This window comes from Grammomys surdaster, unplaced genomic scaffold (assembly GCF_004785775.1).
Source record: "Grammomys surdaster isolate TR1022 unplaced genomic scaffold, NIH_TR_1.0 125612, whole genome shotgun sequence".
In the NCBI taxonomy this organism is placed as follows: domain Eukaryota; kingdom Metazoa; phylum Chordata; class Mammalia; order Rodentia; family Muridae; genus Grammomys; species Grammomys surdaster.
This window is the reverse complement of record NW_021620455.1, coordinates 1,323,743-1,344,987: the sequence shown is the minus strand read 5'-3', so window position 1 is coordinate 1,344,987 and position 21,245 is coordinate 1,323,743. Positions and strand designations below refer to the sequence as shown.

Below are 21,245 nucleotides of genomic sequence, written 5' to 3'. Positions count from 1 at the left end.
CTCTCTCTCTCTCTCTCTCTCTCTCTCTCTCTCTCTCTCTCTCTCTCTCTCTCTCTTTCTCTCCCCATTTTTGTTTCTCTGTGTGATCCTGGAACTCACTCTGTAGACCAGTCTGGCCTTGAACTCATAGAGATTCACCTGCCTTTGCCTCCTGAGTACTGGGAATAAAGGTGTGTACCACCACCACCTGGCTACCTACAAACATTACAGTTGATCTGAGCTTTATGTGTACACCTACAGAAATGACATATACACTTCAGAAGCCATGATCCAATCAGGCATGTGCTTATAGCCTCATAAGAAACACATGGGCAAAGCATGGGGGATAGAGCTAACTTGTGTTCATCAGCACTAATTTCTTCAGCCAAATACCTTTGCACTACATATTCACTCTCAAGGGTTCTGTCTCTTCTAGTATGGTGGACGTGAAGCTCAAGCTCTAGCTGAAAAGATCACTTTGACTTTTCCTGTCATCAGAAACCACTCAGCAGATATTCAAAGCTGCCCAGAGGTTATGCTGAGGCCCCTTGAGAGGTCAATGGCACCCACAGACCAGAGAGTGTGAACAGGCCGAAGCTGAGCTCCGTGTAAGAGCATCACAGGGAGAAGTGACTTTACAGGACACTAAGGCATGTCTATGTTGACAAGTGGATCCACAGACTCACGTGTGGGACAGTAGAAGCCAAGGCCTTCTTATGGCTCTTCAACTAGTGTGAGCATCAAACACAACAGACTATGCTAAGTTTTGATGTGATGAAAGCAAAGGTGTAGGAAGCAGCATGAAGGCATGGTCTTAGAAACAGCCAACCAGGCTGGGTTTAACCATGCTTTTAATCCCAGAACTCAGGAGGCACAAGCAGGTGGATCTCTGGGAGTTTGAGGTCAGCCAGGTCTACAGAGCTAGATCTGGGAAAGCTATGGCCACACAAAGAAACCCTGTCTCAAAAAAAAAAAAAATTAAACAAATAAGCAAACAAAAAAAAAGAAGAAAGAGGAAAGGAAAGGAAAGAAAGCATCAGCTATAGAAGAGAATATGTAAACTTGGCTAATCAAAAGGCAGAATCCACATTAAGGTAAGTTATTTTAAAAGCCTATTTCAGATTTAGGCTGAGTGCACTAACTTTAGATTCCTGTGTGTACGGTGAGAGAGTGTTGCATTTGGGACCATTCCTCACAGGAGAGAGAGGTGCTGATGGGTCCTGGCTGGGCCCCATGCTGGGCCTCTGATGACCCGGGAAGGCAATTTCACTGGGATGTCTAGATTCCTGTAAGACTATCATTAAAAACCTAAACTTTATCATGCTTTCCTGCCCTGCTCTTTTTGATATAATAGCCCAAGCCAATTAATAACAACACCCATCTCCGAAGGTCGCACAGAAGCAGCAAGATAAAGGGGCTGTCAGGGCCGAGGCAATCGCCTGAGTGCCAGGCCGGCGGCCCTCACAGCACTCACTTTTAATTTCTACATAGTGCCATTTGGACCAGAAAAAAAAGAGTTGTTTTAAAATTAATTACCTTGTCAGTAGCTATTATGATTAAAAAGTAGGTCCACATCAATATCATGTGCCTTATTCAGAAAGAGAATTACAAGAAGAGCCATAAAAATCAATTTTTTAGGCCTGGAAATGGTGTCCTTGTTTGACAGGTGATTCCAGGATATGACAGCCCTACCGGGGGAAGGGTGTCTTTTCTCTCTCTAGCCAGGGGCCTTGTTCCCCATCTGAGGACATCACCTCCCATAATGCAGTGGGCTCCAGACTTCTGGAGGAAAGTCACAGTGAAAGCCACCCTTTCAGCTGTAGCTTCTTCCATGGCATCTGAACCCAGATGCCTTGGACCCACTGAGGGTCTCTCTGGTCACTGAAGCCACAGAGAGCACCACTATAACATCCTACAGAGTGTAAGAGATGGAACCTGCATGAGGCTGGTTTGCTTTTTCATCCTAAGGAGCTGTAAAGGTGTGAAAAGTGGATTTAACCGTGCCTTGTCAGTCCTGCTTCCTGAAGTGCATAGAACACACTGGTAAATTTGCTTCCTTCCCTTTTTAGTCTTCAACCAGTCGCTGAGACATTAAATATTTTAGCTATGGAGTTTATATAAACTTAGAGATCAACCAAGGTTGGTTTTGTCCTCGACTATGGGACAGATCGTGTTTGTTGGTCAAATAATCTTAAGTAGCCAAAATTACTGGTAATATAAAATGACTAAGTTACCCAAAATATTTGAGGGTGGTTTAATTTCCTAAAAGTTTCTCCTCTCCACAAGTCACCTAGTAACCAGCTTCCCACAGGTGTGCTTCAGCCACTGAACAAAAGTAAATTCATCCAGCAAAATAAATGGTGTGACCAGCCTGAAACTCCAAAGGGCCTCATTCTTCACCTAACCCCTGGGGAGGTGCTGCTGGGGACAAGATCTATCCCCATGATGCCTGAAACCGTGGGGACCCTCAATTCAGAGAGTCTGATTGAGATATGAGAGAGAATACTTCAGAGGCAAAGAGGCAAGATCCTGGCAGTTGTACGTCCTCAGAACACCTGGTATGGCTTGGGGTAGCTTGCAGGACCTCAGGTTTAGTCAGTCCTAGCAACCACAACATTCCTCACTGACTGGATCCCCAAACACAGTATCCTCACAACATGGACACCTTCTTATCTTGCCACCCCATCCTGTTCCTCCAGCAGCTGTGATCATGCCCAGGGTACTCTGAGGCTCCTGCCCCATAGCACCATATAAGACTGCTTCATGCAGCAGAACACTGACCTGGCCCACGTGGCTCTGGTCAATGAGCTACCATCCCAACCCTGGCCAATAAAACTGATTCCCTCCTGAATGGCAGGCCCTGACTTAGCAGGCTTATGGTCCAAGTCTGGTACATGAATTCCTTCACTGCATTGGAGAAGGGGCCTTTGAGGAGGTCATGGAGGTTAAGAAGGTCAGAGGGAACTTGGCATGGCAGGAAGAAGCCCAAGAGTTTTTGGCTCTCTACCATGCAAGAACACAGTGTCCATAAGCCATCTTTAGGGCCTGGGCTGCTGCCCTTATCTTAAACTTCAGTCTCCAGAATCACAGGAAATGAGTCTGAGTTGAGTCCCTTGTCTGAAGCCTTTTGCTGCAGCATTCAGAGCTCCCTGGGACAGTGTTCATCCCTTGGGCACCAGCTATGGACAAAAGGACAGCAGGACAGGCAGAGAAGACATGGAACATACTCTGTAAGCTATTGGCCAAGGCTCCTTGTAACTTGGGCTCCACCTGCTTTCCCAGCACTCTAGTAAAGACTGAAATTATTGGCAGAATTTTGAGAGATTGGGTTCTTTCCTTTGGATAGGGATTGGTTTCCTCTCCCATTGGCAATGTGCTGGACATTCACTGTGTGCCAGAGGCATCCTGGGCCATACCCACATTAGTCTTTCCCAACCAGACTCCCTGATGATGCATGTCGCACTTTGAATTAGTATCTCACCTGCTGGGAGAACGCTGTGCCCACTGTGCACTCCTAGCATGAGGATTACAAACCTCAATTTACACCTCTGGCTAGAGGGCTGGTCCTCTCTTTCTAGCACTCATCACTCCTATTTGCTTTCTAAGCATAGAATCTAGATACTGAATGTATCTACCCCCACCCACCTATCCCTGCAACATCAGGACACCTCCATTGGCTACACAGAAGCCACAAGGCGACATGGAGGAACCTTAGCCTCCTGTTAATGCTTTATTTCTTAGGCATCATCTGGCAGCAAAAACTACAGCTGAGATCTCCAGAAACCGAGTCCCCTCAAGCATCAGATGCCCATAAGCACCAAAGCAATGCTCAGCTTTACCAGCTGCAGGGAAAGGAAAACTGTGCTGCCTCCCTGAGATTGGCCAGAAGTGGGTAAGGCACTTTTTGGTAAGATACTGAGACCCTCTAAAGGGAGGCTCAACAAGAGTATGATGAGGCTACGCCAAGGAGCAGATGATGGGACGCCACCAGAGCCCACACAATGCTGCAGATGGAGGTTGAGAGGGAGCCGATCACAGCACTCGTCACGCATGGCTACTGGCACTCGCATGCACAGAATGCAAACTAAAATTACACGTGTGTGATGAGCTAAGCGTGAGGCACAGAAAATAAAGAGACGTGGGATCTCATTAGACAGACACAGTGAAGCATGAGATGGAACACAGACACTGTGTCCAGGTGGCACTGTGCAGCCACAGAGGCTCAGAACACAGACACAGGGTACCAATGGTCCCTTACTTTGTTTTTTCAGAAGAAGGAAGAGGAGGGCAAAATGCACATTCCAACTACTGAGTAGACCTGGGTGCTTTTCCATCACAGCTCTACATGCTTTTGGGTGTCTGAATCCATTTTTGTAAAATTAAGGACATACTGCAAATGTCATCAATCACCTGAGACACTGGCCTAGACTCAGCTCACTCAACTACAACTGGACTTGACAGTTCTAGCCTCCATGCTCCCAAAGGAACTCATGGCAATGCTGGCACAGGCCTTGGGGTTTCAGGTTGACGATTCACACAGCAAGTCCTTATGAGAACTCTGTGCTGTGTAGGGTGAGCTCTGGACAGTGGGTGACCTGAGGCCTCCATACGCAGAGCCCACAGAGACATCTGCACTTCTTCTCCAGGGCAGTGGGCAGTAAATGAGGTGCAAGAAAAAGCTCTGTGCCGGCCACAGCAGAGCATTCCGGAGTGACCTAGATCCTTAGCAGGGAGCTTGTCTTTGCCTAGAGACGCAGTGCCTTTCTTCTGCTCACTGAACAGCAAGGCGAGTTCTGGGAACGGCCTAAAGAGAAACATTTAGATTGGAGGGGTCTTTGAGCAGCCTGACAGCTGACGGATGACCATCCATAAAGCGACAAAGAGGGGCTGTGTGGCAGCCGGCGTCACATAGCCTCTCCCTGGGAAACTAATTGCTCCGGATTGTCCAGAGGAACATTATTTTTCTGGCAATCATTTCCTTTGAATGCCCAAAATGAGCATGAAACAACTCTTTTCACTGGACATAAAAGTTAAATGTCCCAATGTTGATCAAATTAACTTCAGCACTGTGACAATGGACTGTGTTTGTGAGAAAATAATGGGGGGGACAGAGGGGTGCTTTATGCCAGGGTTTCACAGTTGTAATGTAAAAATGTCTCTGTTGAACTAGCTAGGCCACATTTCAAAGAGGACACTGAAGGCTCCTGTCACTTGGCAGAAAAAAATCTCATTTCATGGGCTGAGCACTCGGGAAGGTTTCAGGGCATGCTCAGAGTTACTGCCTCAGGGTCCTCAGTCACCCCAGATGCCCCCAAAGGGCTAACCTTGTGTCAAGACGAGTATCACATCAGTGATCAATGCAGGCACCTCCTGGAGCCACAGGAGGGTGGAGGCCTTACAGCATCCCCAGGCCCTAGCACAGATACCTCCAACTTCCTGGGCCTCTGGAACTAACTGAATTTCTCAGAGCCTGGCACACTCTTTACAACCTATGGGTTTTCTTTTAAAATCTTTCGTAACAGTGTATGGTAGTACACACCTTTAATCTAAGCACTCAGATGGCAAAAGCAGGCAGATCTCTGTATATTCGAGGCCAGCCTGGTCTACAAAGCAAGTACAGACAGCTAGAGCTACACTGTAAGATGCTGTCTCAGGATAAAATAATCCCTCCACACACACATACATGTGCATGCACACACATGTCGTTAGGCTAAAGAGCAGGCTCAGTGGTTAAGGATACATGTTGCTCTTATAGAAGACCCGGGTTTGATTCCCAGAATCCACATGATGGCTCACAGTCCCAGGAGAGGCAATGTTCTCTTTTGGCCTCCACGATTACTAGGCACATATGTGATAAACATTTGCGCAAAGCATTCATACACATAAATAATAAAATAAATTATTATAAAAAGTTTAAAAATCTTTTATAACTAGATATTAAAGCTAAAGCTTCATAAATTACACAAAAATATAAATGTTACTATCTGACACAATTAGTGTTGGCTAGCCAGGTCAGGCATGGTGGCTCCCAAGAGCTATACCAGTACTCAGGCAGTGGAGGCAGAAGAATTGCTGTGAGTTCCAGGCCAGCCTGGGTTACAGAGTAAGTTCCCTTCTAAAACAACAATAACAACAACAACAACAATAACAAAAGAAAGAAAGAGAGAGAGAGAGAGAGAGAGAGAGAGAGAGAGAGAGAGAATACAAAACAAACCTGCAAAGAAAGGAAAGTATGCGAAGCAAGGTGGTCCTAGGTGCTTATGCTGGAGTGAGGGTCAGTCCCTCACTGGCTCCCAGGTGTGTCAGGTGTCTGTGCATGTGCTGGCTCTAGTGCAGCCAGGCAGCCGGGCAGCTAGGCACATCACTCACAGCTGAGGCTCTGGAGAGTTGAGTCAGAGTTGACCCTTAGACTTGTTTCTTTATAACTTATATTAAAATAATCTTAGATTTGGAGAAAAATTACGACATACTGGTTTTAATACCATCTTTCGTACTCTTTTGTGGACAAAGATGCAAGACTGTCCATCCCTGGGTCTAATGCCCCCCACTTCTCATCTCAGACGAAGACAGGGAACTACAGGCTGGACAGGGAGATTAAACCAAGAAGCCAGCCTCTCTATCCCAGCCTCCTCACTGTCTCCTGCAGCTCAGTGGGGCCTGCAGACAATGCTCACACGGTTCCCAGTGCTGCTGTGAATACAGCGCTGTTGGTGGCGGTGTCCATTCAAAGGCCAGTACAGCATTGTCCTCCCCAATCAGCACAGTAGAATGCAGTCTGCTGGTGGCTGCCAAAAGGTTACCCTCCCGATGAAAGGGCGGGCCATTATTCACCACTCCTGCAGAGTGCCCCTTTGTGCCCAGCAGCCCAGCCCTACACTGCGGAGGTCCGGATCTGCGGCTGGCTGAGCTCGCCACAGAAGCCATTCATTGGAATGCAAAGATGCAGAAAAGTGGCCCCCAGACCCAGAGGCTGCTTTTTTTGGAGGCTGGAGGCATGGTGGTGTAGGGCAATGACATATTCTAATGCCTTACCCTACTGACAAGCTGACCATGGTCACCAGGACTGATGGACATTTGGTCTTTCTTGGCTCCCAGCTCCCTGGGAGGTCCCAGAAAAAGGGCCATGGAGCAAACAGCAGGAAGAACTACACTGACAAGGCCCTTGCTGCTGACTGTTGATTCACTAGTCCAGGAAGGCAGCCCATGTAGGAACACACCACCACTACCACAGATGAACCTGTCAGGGGCGCCTACCCAAGACTGCAATCTCCTTGAAACTGAGACATGTTCTAGAGGTAAGATTGGGGTCTGCTCTTGATGGGAAAAGCATCAGCTATTTTTCTACTCCAGGAGCTAGTGAGCAACACTGCCATGGTGCCTCCACCCAGACATAACTAAGCAGGACCCGCAGCAGAGGGTGCTTATACTTGAAAGCAGGGCTGGTCAAGTGTCAGGGGTCAGGGGTCAGGAAGAATGGTTTGAGGATACCAAAGGATGAGGGTGCCTGGGTTCCTAGAATGTGTGGGGAAGACAGGGATAGACAGGAACTGGACATTCTTTTGGGACAAAGCACCTGAACCCATTTCCCATTGCCTGAGCTATATCCCACAGTAGATGCTGAGTGAGGCTTCAGGCCTGGTACAGTACCTGCTCAGGCATCAACCTTAGATGAAAGAGAGTGACTACATACAGATTTGCAAGACAATTTGTTGTTGCCCAGACTGGGGCAACAACAGGAGAAGTGTCAGACCCATTTCCCATATCTAAGGTTCTTCTGCAGGGACCAAGATGATACCTGTAGCACTAGGGCACCCTCTTACACTAGAGGCTGAGAGAAGTCAACAAAGGAAAGGAACCAGTGGAAGGACCTTAGGCTGACCTCTCTTGTGTGATGGCATGGTCTTCAGAGGTCACCAGCCTGGTGCTTATCTAATCATGGCACAGTAGTGAGACTATCTTCTAACCCCTTGTATTGAGCACTGCTTCAGAGGCACATGAAGGAGGAGCTCATAGACCAAGCTTACTAATTGCCATTGCAGGGAGTCATGGTAGGAGACTCAGTGGTTCCAGCCCCACTCTACAGTGCCATAATGGTTCAGAGGACACAGCTTTGCCTCTTACTTTAGGGGCACACTGATCTATGGCACAGACAGGCATATACAAATTTTCCCTGTTCAAGCCCCACAACACATGTGTGCATTAACATATACAAACATGCTCACACTCACCCAAACTTCATACACACACACACACACACACACACACACACACACACACCTCACAAGGCTCAAGGAGGAGATAGGCCTTGTGCTCAGAGCTTGTGTAAGGACTTCCCTAGCAGCTGTCATTTGGGACCTTGTCTGATGCTAGAGACCCTCAAGGCACCTTCCCAGGTCACTGGTGATGTTGGGGCAGAAACTAGTACGCTTCCTAGGATTTCCTTTCATGAGACTCTGTTAGTGCTGCCATCAAGAATTTGATGGTATAAAAACAACATTCTACATGTTGAGAAGCAGCTCCATGGGTACCCTGGGTAGACTGCTTTTCCTTCTAGTGCAAACATCTTCCAAGAAACCTGGACAGGCTCAGGGAACACCCTGCCCCCTGCTACTCTTTTCTTTCTGACTGATTCAGGGCTTGGCACAACCCAACCAATGTCTCCTCTCTCTCAGTGACACAGCAATGATATGACTGTCCCAAGGACAGTTGGTGATTGGGGGATCACAGAATCCTCTGCTCAGCGTAACACCTATACTCATAGATGGTCATTTCTTCAAGAGGACAGGAAGTGATCTAGGAAAGTGTAGGGGATGGGAGGGCATAAGGAGAGGCCAGGTATAGGCTAGAGGGAGGCTAAGATCTGAGTGGAGGTCAGGATGGGCTGTGGAAAGGAGACTAAAGTCAAGTCAGACAAGACCCTACATACTCTCTGTCCTCTCAGCTCAATGTGGTGCTTTGCTCTGGGTTGTTACCAGGCCTCTAGGGAACAGTGTGAGAATCAGGAGGAACCAAGACCATTTGCCCAGGTCTGTGGCAAGTGGCTATAGCCAACCAGAGTTGATCCTTCCTGTCACATGGCAAGAGGATCAACTTGAGGACCACAAGGAAGGAGCAAAGTCTAGATCTAGCTGTGTCTCCCAGACTTGGCTTCAGAGAATACCTGTCTGTAAGTCAGATAGATGCTAGTACTACCATATTCTCTGGATGACAGTCTATTAGTCCTGACCTATCCAAGATCACATAGGTCATCACACACAGGGGAGCCTGTAGCCAGGGCATGTGGGAGCCCCAGCAGAAGATGGACAGTCTCTAGCTCTGACAGCCATAAGGTCACTTCCTTTCACCAGGGATCATCCTGTGCCCAGAAAGCATACCCAGGCCAGTTAGACAGGAAAGAGACAAAGGCAAGAAGAAAGCAACACATGATGAGATGGGCAGCAGAACTTCCTTGAGTTGACCCAAACTCAATACCCCAGACACTCGGGACAGGGACAGATCTGTGGGAAGGATGCTGCCCATGGCTAGCAGAGCACCAGAGGTATCCATTTTTGAGTTCACAACTAAATATAGCCATGGCAATTCTGTGATGCCATACTGTATATCTGTAACACACACACACACACACACACACACACACACACCCCAGACACACACCAATGGAACACAGAAGGAAAGAGAAGCACCTATCCTACGTCACTCCCGAGTGAACTACAGCATTGCCTCCTCAAGCCAGAAGGCATGAGACATTCAGTTATAGCGCCAATAAATCATCACAAAGATAGGTACTCTGGCTAAGTGAAAAGGGCTGTTTTTCTTAAAAGAAAAAGATGGTAGAGAATTTCCTATAAGCTGTCAACCCAGGGGCTGCTCATCCAGTGGGTGCTGTTGGGGATTTTACATCCTTTACAGGTTGACATTCCCAAGGGCCACTGTCAAACAGGAAAACACAAACCATGAAGAACCTCAGAGCAGCCATAATCATGCTCAGGAGTGGCTAGGGTATGGCACCTACCTGTCGAGCACATAGCCCAGGGCCTTGTGCCTGACACCCGAGTACACTGAGGGGCTTGTCTCCCAGGCCACTAAGTTGGATGCATCATGAAAAAGATGGATGTTCACCAAGTCGAAGGCACTGTAATGAACAAAGAAGGGACCTGTTAACTAAGAGCTACAACTCCAGGCCACCCTGAACAGACCTGTGCCTCTCTATCCCACCCTCTTCCTTAGGGTCAAAGTCCTGAGCACCTTTCCTACGTCACTCTAGAGTGGACCACAGCATTGCTTCCCCAAGCCAGAAGGCATGAGACCATCAGCTATAGCTCCAATAAATCATCACAAAGATGTTCACTCTAGCTAAGTGAACAGGAACTGTTTTTCTTAAAAGAAAAAAAATAGTATTATAGAACTTCCTGTAAGCTGTCAACCCAGAGAATGCTTCTGAGTCTCTGTTCATAAGAGCCCATACTGCAGGAGATGAACTACTGTTGGGAACCGTGTAAGAGAGGGATATGGAAACAGGTAGAAAAATCGTCCTTCCACTGCCTCTGAGCATGCAGCCTGAGGGGCCTTGTGCATATAGACTTGAAGAGGCCAGAGTGCAGTCTGCATCAGCCTTTCCCATGCACTATGAAGACCTATCTACCTCCAGCTAGAATGTACCTTCATACCATCCCAAAGGCACACACTGCCATGTCACATCTTCTACAGGGCACTGGAACGCCACCTTATCATTTCTCTTCAGTAGCAACGTGAAGGAAAGCCCAACAACCCAGCCACCAGCTCTGTGCCCTAAGTGACCCTTCATACTACATAGGGAGATGACAAGGACCTGAGACCAAAGACAAAGAGCAACACGGATGGCTGGCCACCTCCTGGACTGGGTTATGAGAGACTGTAGCTCTATCTTAGGAACCCTCTGTTCTTCTCTCATATGTCCCATTCTGGACATTGTCCTGAACAGCTCTAGGGGCCCGGGCCAGTACCTTAGTTGAACTACAGAGATCAGAGCTTAGTCAGTTCGATTTCAAGAGCTGGAAAGTGAACCACATGTTTCTGCAGTTTTCAAGTAGACAAGGTGGGTATTACTATGGAGAATGCTCATCCAAAGGAAGAACAGGCTAGGACAAGTGAATGGAACAGGATGCCTGTGCCCAGTAACATCAACTTGCCAGGCTGCCTTTGCAGAGCTTAACTTTGTGGCCTGGGACCTAACGGGAAGCCTTCCTACCAGCTCAATTGTGCAGTGGGCTCTGGCACACACAGGTTATACTTGAGGATGGACAAGAAGTCTCCCTGCTTTCCTTAGTGCTGAATGCCTGAACCTCTAGCTTACAAGAAACAGGAGACATCACTGTGCCACATGGCATCATCCCTCGCCAAAAGAGGAGTGATGGGGCAGCCATGTCCCTGTTCAAAGTGAGTAGAGACTGACAACACGTGTGGAGTGGAGATAGTCAATCAGATGCCATGTAACATACCAGTCAGCAATGCACCACCGCGTCCTGATGAAGCCTTTTCTTGACCATTTGCACTGAAAAGTAAAGGTTACAGTGTGAGCAAAACGGAGAAGTGGGAAGCCACAGGTTCATCTGTGCTCATGGCACAGCTAGGAGACATTCCTTACTTTGCTTGTTCGCTTGTTTTGAGGACAATGCCTTGCTACACAATCCAGACTGGCCTCAATCTCATGATCTCCTAACTCTAGATGCCACTCTGAGCCGTGGACCAGCATGCAATGTTTATGCACATGTGGGACAGCTACTAGGCAGACAGAGCAGGTGCTACATACTGAATGTCTCCTAAATCCAGCCAACCTCCAATATGATGGGCTGAGAGGTAGAGGCTCTGAATGGAGATCCTGTCACCAGGGCTGGGCCTTCTTGCAAAGGGGCTTGATGAAGGGAGTCTGGGCTTTTTCATCCTCTTCCTGCTTTCTGCCACATTGGAGCTTTATTTGGGCTTGTGGAGGGCAGGTAGCCAGGCCCTACCTTGAAAGAGGATACAGCCCTTACCAGATGCTCTGCTAGCTTCTGGATCCTGCACTGACTAGGGATCCAAAAGTGGGAAAATAACTTTTTGTGATTGACAAACCACCCAATCCTCAGGCTAGAACTGCTACCCAAAGGCTAGACTAGAAAGGAGATGGTCACTTCTACCCTGTGTTCTCTACAAATAAACAACCATTATTCAGAGTTTGGGAGGCCCCTGCTTGGTCCTGAGATGATGAAAAAGTAAGAATAGCAGAGAAAGTGGTGGGAAGGAGAGAGAAAAAGAATGAAGAAGCTGGTCCTTGCTCTTGACTACAGCAGCTTCAGATATGCTGCACATCCGGCTGAGCCTCCCGAGCTTCTGGTGCCAATGCCACTGCAGCACTGCTAACCAAGACTGCTCATGTACACACAGGGTGCTAGGCACATGAGACTGTCTGCTCACATTAGTCCTGCCTGTGGGACAATGGCCTTTCTAGCACTCAGGGTATATGAATGAAATAAGTGAACTTTAAATTCTACTTTAATTTTAATTTATACAGCTCTACAGAAGAAAGCCACCCCTTGGCCCCTCAGAATTGGGAGCAGGGGTCCTGTGGGCAAGGAGCAGTGTCTCGTGCATCCCCAGCTCACAAAGGGGAGGTGGGAGCAAGAGTCTTATCTCCGTAAGGAGAATGCCCCCACAGGGTGGGGACCCTCTACAATGTCTGGTACTTTGTCTACACTTCTTTGCTTGCAAATGTCTGTTGCCATGACTTGCTGGTCTGGTAAAAGGCTTCTGCTACTCTATCAGTACTGGAACCTCACTGGGACTCCTCTCAGATATCCTGTTATTACCCTGTGTCATGGAGATCCTGTAGTTTTGGATCTGTAGGACTGGCCCCTTTGTGTACTCCAGTAGTTCACTGATGGGGTAAATGTTGGGGTGGGCCAATTCAAGGCCTGTATCTGAGCCTGAAAGGTAGCTGAGCTGTTCAGCCCACCAGCTCTCCCACTTTCATGCTCTTTGCCAGCTAACCAGCAGCCCCGGTTTCCAGGACCAGCTCTACCCTTCTGCCCAGATGCAGGGCTACTCTCCCAAGTGTTGTAGCCAGTGAGGGACAGGGACAGTTTTCTCACTCTTATGATCCAAGGGTCATCTCTCCTACCTACCACAGATGACAAGGGATGTGGGAGGGGAAGATGGGCATCTCTACCCCATTTACGCCACCACCCAGCAGGCAAGAGGCAAGGCTGGCTCTCCCACACTAATGCCCTCCAGCTGGCTCACCCACAATCCTGACATCTAGGGCTATCTCTACTGTGCTGCAGCCGGTGAGGGGCAGGGCCAGCTCTCCTGCCTGCTTAGATGGTAAAAGTTATGAGGGAGACCCACTTCTATTCCAGATCTTCTGAGGTGAGAAGCTCCAGCTTTAATCTGGGCCACACCTGCTGCAGTCTAAATAAAGGACATGGAAGAAGAAAGCTTGGTCTCTGCCTGCTTGCTCTCAGTCTCACTAGCAAGTCCGTTCCTTCACTGGCACTAGAGCTTACTTCTCTTGTGGACTAAACGCCTACTGAATTATTAGACCTTCCGTTGGTAGACAGCCATTGTTGGACTAGATGGACCACAGCCTGTAAACCATTCTAATAAATTCCCTTTAGAGATATATGATTGATTGATTGATTGATTGATAGATAGATATATGATAGATAGATATATGATAGATAGATGATAGATAGATAGATATATGATAGATAGATGATAGATAGATAGATAGATAGATAGATAGATAGATAGATAGATGATAAATAGATATTCTGTAAGTTCTGTTCCTCTAGAGAACCCTGACTAATATAGTTAACATCACATCTAATATGGAATCTACACTGGATGTCCTTGTAGTACAAAGGTACTTGACTACTCCTCCCAAGCTCAGGCATCAGCCTGTATGGTCCTGTACTCAGTGAACTCCCAGTACCGTGACAGTTCATGTATGGAGCACAGTGTAGGTCCCTCTACAGGCAAGCATGGTTCTGTAAGAGCAGGCCTACTTGTCTTAAGGTGCAGCATGCGCAGGCTCACAGAATGCAGAGTTGTCTACAGCACTGAGTAGTGTGCTCCACAGGAGGAGCAGTTATCCTGTGATCACCTGCCCTTCCTAAAAGTTCTTTCAGAGAGGCAGCAAGCCCGTTCCACCTGCAGTCACTTTGCCTAGAATCACTCAGTGGGCAACAGCTTCACTGCCATTGCAAATGGAAAACATTTGTGAATTTAGGACCAGAAATTATTTTCACCTCAGTTTTCAAATTTGTGTAAATTACAGTGCATGTGTACACTGTTTATCCTGAATAAACAAATGCATATATTGTTTTAAAAATCAAATTTCCATAATAAAGCACTGATTTAAATATCAATTACTAATTAAATACACAATAAGATGAGCATTTTCTTCTATAACAAATGTTGATAATAACTGCAATTAGAATTCTAGCTAGATGTGAGACTTTCCCTGAGTTCCAGGTGAATCTCAAGAAACACAACAGTTAACATTTGTATAACCCAACAGTTTGGTAAAATGTTTACAGGAAACATATTGTCTCTGAGGTACTCATCAATACAACTATGACCACTCAGATCTCATTTCCAACACTGTGACAGAAAGGCAAGGTGTAGCTACCACCCAGGGCTACATTCCCACAGCCGATGCTCCCAGTGTATAAGCTCAGTGTTATCCATGTCTTTGGTCTAGACTGGGACACATGTCTGTCCTCCCAAGGGCCAGGAAGCCCTACTTAGCTACTTCAAAAGACAGTTCTCCTTCAGCATCCCATACACCCTTCAGTGACCTGAAAGGAGGTCTGCACAGCAAAGCTTTCCCTTCAACCAGGAGGAAAAGAGCCCCAAACTTCCTCAGATAGCCAGGAGCCTGAAGAAGGGAAGAGAACTGGGATCCATGTTCCTGCTCCTTGACTAAGGTTCCATCTTTCTGACCACTCATTCCCTTTTATGGTCAAACATGAACATGTGGGTAGTTGCTACATGGGGCTAGCCAACATATGTGCCCCAATCATCTCAGCAGACCATCGGGTGTCTTCCTGACAAGCGGACTCTTTAGTGGGGCCTCCCTGACTACCCTCTACATACAGCACACACAAATACTTACAAAGGAATTAACACATGCACATGTAAACACATACACACATTTGTATTTGTTGTACAGGGCAAATATCACTTACAATTGTATTTGTTGTCCAGGGCAAGGAAGGCCCACACAGGCAGGTATAGAGGCAGGAGCCCAGACCATAGTAAAGGCCTTGGAAGGCCCAGAAGCACCTACCTACAAAGCTGTCACCTGGCCATTGCAGATGGGAGGTGGGGCTCAACTCTGATGGGCCACTTCTAGCAGACCATAGTCTTTCCTGACCACCTTCTGAAATCTTCACTTATGAACTCCTCTAGCCAACAGGAATAGTGAGAATCTCATATCCCTGAGGTGGTGGTACCTAGGCCCTCACAGAGATTCTCTCTCTTAAGAGGGGCCATGGCCACAGAAAGGGAACCCACACAGGCCCAGGAAAGCAGCACAGCGCTCACCTCATGCGGCCTCTGCTCAGTCCCCTGTTAATAGGGTTCCTTGAGCCAGCAGATGGATTGCGAATCCAGGCAGCTTCATCTACTGAGAGAGCATAAATCGCAACGGAGAAAAGAGAGGCTGTGGGAGGTTATCACCAAGCAGCCCCACTGAGGAAGGCCTGCTTGGAGCATTAGTGGAATTAATTCATCTTTCATGGGCACATGCAGCAGGGCCTGTGATCTATGGTAACAACCAATTTCTCACCACGGCCAAGAGGAAAAAAATGACTCAGTCCGATCGACTACACAAATCTGCTTTTTAAAAATGGCCTCACGTTATCTGGAGTGTTGCTCCCAGAGGCATCATTTGAAATTCATACTGAGCCAGAAGCACCCATAAATCAGCAGAGAAAGTTTTGTTAGTTTTAGAAGCAGAGGGCCGTCATTATTTGGAATTGCATTATGCCTCCATCACAGTAATTACATTTAGATTATCCTTAAGTGATGGCAATAAAAGAAAGAGAGATCAGTCTTCAACTAATTCTCTCCCCTAAATGTGCTGGGTGCAATGACGGCCTGGCAGAAAGCATTAAGGGGCAAGCCCGAGCGGGGATACTGAGGCTGTGGACAGAGCTATTGCTGGTGACTTCTGCACTGCAGCCCCAGGCCCTACTCTAATGGAACACAACATTCTCTGAGAGGTTCTATGAATTACGAAGTACCACAGAACTGACAGAGAATGTTGGATTTTGTGGCTTTAAAGTGAGATTTTGTTAATTACTGTGGTATCATAGCTCCCCAGTCGAACACTCATGTTCCTTGAAGGCCCAGGAACCAGCAACCACAGAGGTCTGTGGGCCAGCTGATGGGGTTCCAGTTCTGGAATTCAGGGAGTGGTGTGAGATAAGGCAACAGGGAGGCCGCACGTGGCTGTGGGGGTTGAAGGCTGAACCCTGGGTTCTTGTGGGGATACCACGTCTGCTATATGTATAGAGGTGTGATAGACACACAGTGCAGCTGTACCTACAGGAATTAAAACACAGAGCACAGTGCAGGGCTCATCCTAGCAGCAGGCACATTTGGGGCTTTTAGAAAGAGGGCAGATACTGTCCTCAGGAGTCAGTACAGTCAGTACAGTCACATCCAAGACATGGGGAGTAATTACAGTCATTGCTTCACTCACACTGGATAGGGCCCACATGTGTCTCCTTGCCACATGTCTCAGTATTGAGAGAGTTTAAAGAAGTATTTAATAGAGGGTAAAAAAAAATGCATGGTGGGAAGCTGCCTTAAACACTGACTCCCTGGGGAGTTGGCACACGCACCATGCTTGCCTATGCCCAAAACTACCCTTCAGTGCACTCATCCTGCCCTACAAGGGAGCATCTCAAGTCAAAGTACAGGGCATGGGCTGTACTGCCTCAGCCAGCCCTGGCTTCCAGGCCCACCCTAAACTGTTCCAGTACCAATCATTTCTACCTGGGCCCTCATACCATGGCCATTTTTGAATGAGAAACGTCAGGGTTGGTGAGAGCCCCAAAGATATCTCTGGAGTAACTGGGATTAGTCCTAAGTAAGCAGAAGCCCAAACTCAGCAGTAACTAGACTCTAAAGTTAACTTGTTGGCACATAGCTTTTCAATGGGAACAATATCCTTAGGGTCCTTCTGTGGAAATCAGTGACATTCTGATTCAGTTGTCATTATATATAAACCACAGAAGGATAGAACCTTCCTTGCCACCCTCCTCCACCCTTAAGAGGCCTGAAGCAAAAAGGCCAAGAAACCGAGCCAGGGAAGACCTAATCCAGGAGAGAAAAGAAATTTGAGACATCCTTGGCCTGGGGACAATGGATGGGGAAGCTAAGCCACAGGCTGACAAGTGGCAGCCATGAACCCTTCAAGGCACAATTACAATGCAAATTAATAAAGTTGGGACCTTGCTAAAAACAAAACAAAACAACCTAGCTCTGAGCAAGCTTCCACCTATGAAAGGGAACCACAGAACAGTCCTTGGGACTGGCTGGCCTGCCCCAACACCACAGCAAAGGTAGGACATGCGTGAGCTGCCAGTAGCCATCAGGGACCAATTCTTGTTCTTCTTACTTTGGCACCTAAGACATTTCCAGCTAGGGCATCCAACACCTACTGTACCTCAACACATGATTCAGCAGGGCAAGATGTCCAGATCAAGCCTGAAGGAAGCTACCCAACTGAGTAGAGTCAAAAAAGCAGCCTTTGACTTTTTAATTTCTAAACTCTTCTCAAGCGGGTACAACTGCTAGCACATATCATTAAGCCACCAGTTCTGTGTTAGCTGCTGTGTCTTCACTGGCTGTGGCAAGCCAGAGGCCTCCTCCGGGGACTTGGCTCTCACTCCAGAAACCCCAAGGAAGGTGAAAGCCTACCATGAATAGAAATCGCACATCAAGGCACACAGCGACTCCTAGCCACTGTATCAGCCCAAGGGAATGAAGATATTTCCTTCTCTTTTGGGAATGGCTCTCCCGTCTTGAAGTGACATTTTTTAGCATAGTGACAATAGAACCTGAGCTCTTACATTCTCTGTACAAGACCACCCTGAACTCCAAGGAAAACAGTCCTGCAGTGTGACAGCTGACTGTAACTGATGACAGTGGAGGACAGTCCAAACCTACATGGCCTCTGACTCACTCATTCTGATAATCAGTGTGCTGATGAGGAGGCACCAGTCCTCACACACCTCAGGAAAGTAGTCCTGTGGGAACTTCTCCTTCTCCAGCATGGGTGTGCTCTCCAAAGTGTCCGAATAGATCTCCTTGCCAGTGACTTTTTTATACTTCTTAGCTGGAAAAGACAGAAAGAATGATGTGAATTAACACCATCAGTACATCCTAACAACTAGCCTCATGGTACTGGGGGATGCCATGCCCTACCACAGCATCCCTGGGTCAGAAGGATGCCTCCAAGCAGGCAAGAGGCCAATTGCTGCTCCAGAGGTGCCTGTGGCTCATAAATTCTTGTTCCATGACCTGGAACCTGACACTCTACTTCATTATCCCCTAAGAGCTCCCAGCCTGCAGATTTACAGGGGCTAATTGGCACCCTCTTTGAAAGCCGTGAATATATTTAAGAGGGCTGTGGAATTACCATTCACTCAAACCTTCACATGAATTTATTTAATAACATTGATTTCCTCTTCACACACGAACGACATCACTCATATCCCAGGGAACAGTTTTTACATGAGATGTAGACAGAGACACAAGGCAGGCATTCTTCAGACATGTCCTGCTAGCTGCTACCCAACCCCTCCTGTACTGACAGAACTGTGGCAGGCCCTATTCAGAGTCCTTCCACAGGCAGGACTGAGGGAGGCCCTTTTTATACACAAGTATCCCACATCCTCACTGACACACAAGAAGCATATAAATATATTTCTCAGAGTCTTCACAGGCAGGACAAGAGAAGTCCTAGCCCTTCAAGGTGCCAGAAAGTTCAGACAACATTTGGCCTCCAAGGCTAGGTCATAGCCCAGACAGTCTTTTTCCCTAGTTACCAGCCACACACCCCAAGATCCCAAGCTAAAAGCAGAAGCGCTTGAGTTCTTGGAGACTAGCCTTAGCCTGGTGGCTGCCCAGACAGTAATATATCCTTAAAATCTAGGAGCAGCAGGACTTTCATTGTCTGGAGTGCTTTCCATACTATCCATCTATACTATACAAAAGTAGGACCACAAGTGCTGGCTGAGAGATGGAATTCCGGACATGGGTAGAGGTTGAATCCAGGCAAAAACAAAGTTTCAATTCTCAGGAAATAGCTAGGGCTAGGGAGTCCCACTCAGGTCTGTGATCTTGTGTGAGTTGTGCTGATGGCACATGATGAATATAACAGGGACCTGAAAGCCCATGGGAACTGTCCTGGGACTGGGACAACTCTGAGCTGTGTCATGGGCCTTCTATTCTATTCCCCAGATTCTTGCAGATACTAGATAGAGGACATGAGTGTGCTGGGCTTTGAAGCCACCACCACCACCTTCACTGCAAAGGGCAGGCATCCCTCTCACTCAGAGAGAAAAAGGCCTTAGCAGAACAAGAAGGTATCACCTGGGGTGGGTAGGCAGGGTAAGACAGGTCTCAGTTGAGCCCTGTGGTAGAGGAAAAGTGCACTTGCCCTGGTAATACTTGCTGCAGATGCCCCAATCCACAGGAGGGCATTTGTCACATATAGTAGTAGCCAGTCATGCCAGGGTAGCTAAGTGTCTGGTGAAAGGGCATGGGGAAGTCTGAGTAGACACTTCCACCAGAGGCTGAAGGCCTGAACAGATACCTGTGAGGTATTCACATAGGTAAGTTTCCCCACAAGCTTGTCTGTGGGCTGCTTGATGGCCCTCACCAGACCCACAAAGTTCAAGTGCCCAATCCTTACCCCTTGTCATCACACCCATTCCCTCAGTGCGCCCTGTGCTCTTGAGATACAAGAACAATGGCAGAGAATCACTTAGACAGGAAAGGCGCCAGGCAAGGGACAAGAACAGACACCCACAATACTCTCACCCTGTCACATGGCTATTCCTGTGGAAAGACCTGTCTAATTGCTGTCTTCTAAACTTCTATCAGTCGACCATTGGAGTAGCCAGCTGGAAGATGTCACATAACAGTGAGAGAAGACACTGTTCTAATGCTCTACTCACTATGGGCTCCTCAGTAATTCTGGCTGCACTGCAACACTTTTCCTGGGAGCCTGGTCTCCCAGCTGCAGACAAACACTGAGCAGTAACACCCATGCATACAGAAAGGGCTGTGCTATGGGAAAGCAAGTCTACATGTGAACAGAGGTGAGAAGCCATTTTGCCTAGAAGGAATCCAGCAGCTGTCATATTGCCTGAGGATGAGGAAGAAACTGGGGTGGGAGTGCACATCTTTAAAAGGTCATTTCAGAGCCAGTAGAGACCCATTCCACATGTGTATACATGCATGTTGGCATAGACTGTGATACCTATTGAAGTCCAGTGCCCTTCAGGCTTTGCTTTTTGTGCTGCAGTGTTATAGATTTTGACCAACGCAGAGAAATGTCATGTACCCATTGCTACAGAATCACATGCACCAGTTTTTCTGTCTAAAAGGTCCTCTGTACCCTCACACAACATTTCACTCCACCTAGCCATGCTCTCTGTCTCTAGATTTCTGCCACTTCCAGATAGTCACAGCTGGAATCCTTCAGTGCACAGCCCCTAGACCAGCATCTTTCACCTGCTCACCTCTTGGTAGCTGACCAGTAGTCCTCTGTAATGGCACACCATTTTTCTAGTTTCTCATTGACTCTGATGCATGCTGGTGGGGTTTGTAGCTGATTTTCTTGTCCAGTGGAGGATAGAGATTCCTAGTTTGCTATTTGCTGCATTCTGCCATATGCTTTTTCTGTATCTATTGACCCAGTCATAAAGTTTTCTTTCTTTAACAGATGGTGTGAGCAATTCTATTGGCTGCTTTTGGAATGTGAAGTCAATTGCATGCCTAGTGTAAACCCCAACTGTTCATAGTGTATAACTCTTCTTACGCATTGCTATCATCTTCCTGAGACCGTCTGCATTCTATTTTCATGAAGTAGTCTGTCGTTCTCCCTTTTTCCAGTGCCTCCGTCTGGTTTCGGGATTCAAGCAGTGCTAGCCTTCCAGGGCAGGTCCAGGTACCCCTTGGCTTGGACCTGGGAACTTTGAAGAGAAGACTGTAGTTTCCCTCAGTAG

At 47.5% G+C, this 21,245-nt stretch overlaps 1 protein-coding gene across 1 annotated transcript in view; it reads right to left on the bottom strand.

The window, feature by feature from the left end:
* Positions 1–21,245, bottom strand: part of Inpp5a (inositol polyphosphate-5-phosphatase A) — a 182,249-nt gene that overhangs the window by 44,066 nt on the left and 116,938 nt on the right. The window contains exons 6-8 of the mRNA XM_028787155.1: positions 18,243–18,346; positions 11,457–11,509; positions 9,992–10,111 (exon numbers count right to left, since the gene is read on the bottom strand). Coding sequence (XP_028642988.1) covers positions 9,992–10,111; positions 11,457–11,509; positions 18,243–18,346 — 277 coding nt within the window. The remainder of the gene's footprint in view (positions 1–9,991; positions 10,112–11,456; positions 11,510–18,242; positions 18,347–21,245) is intronic.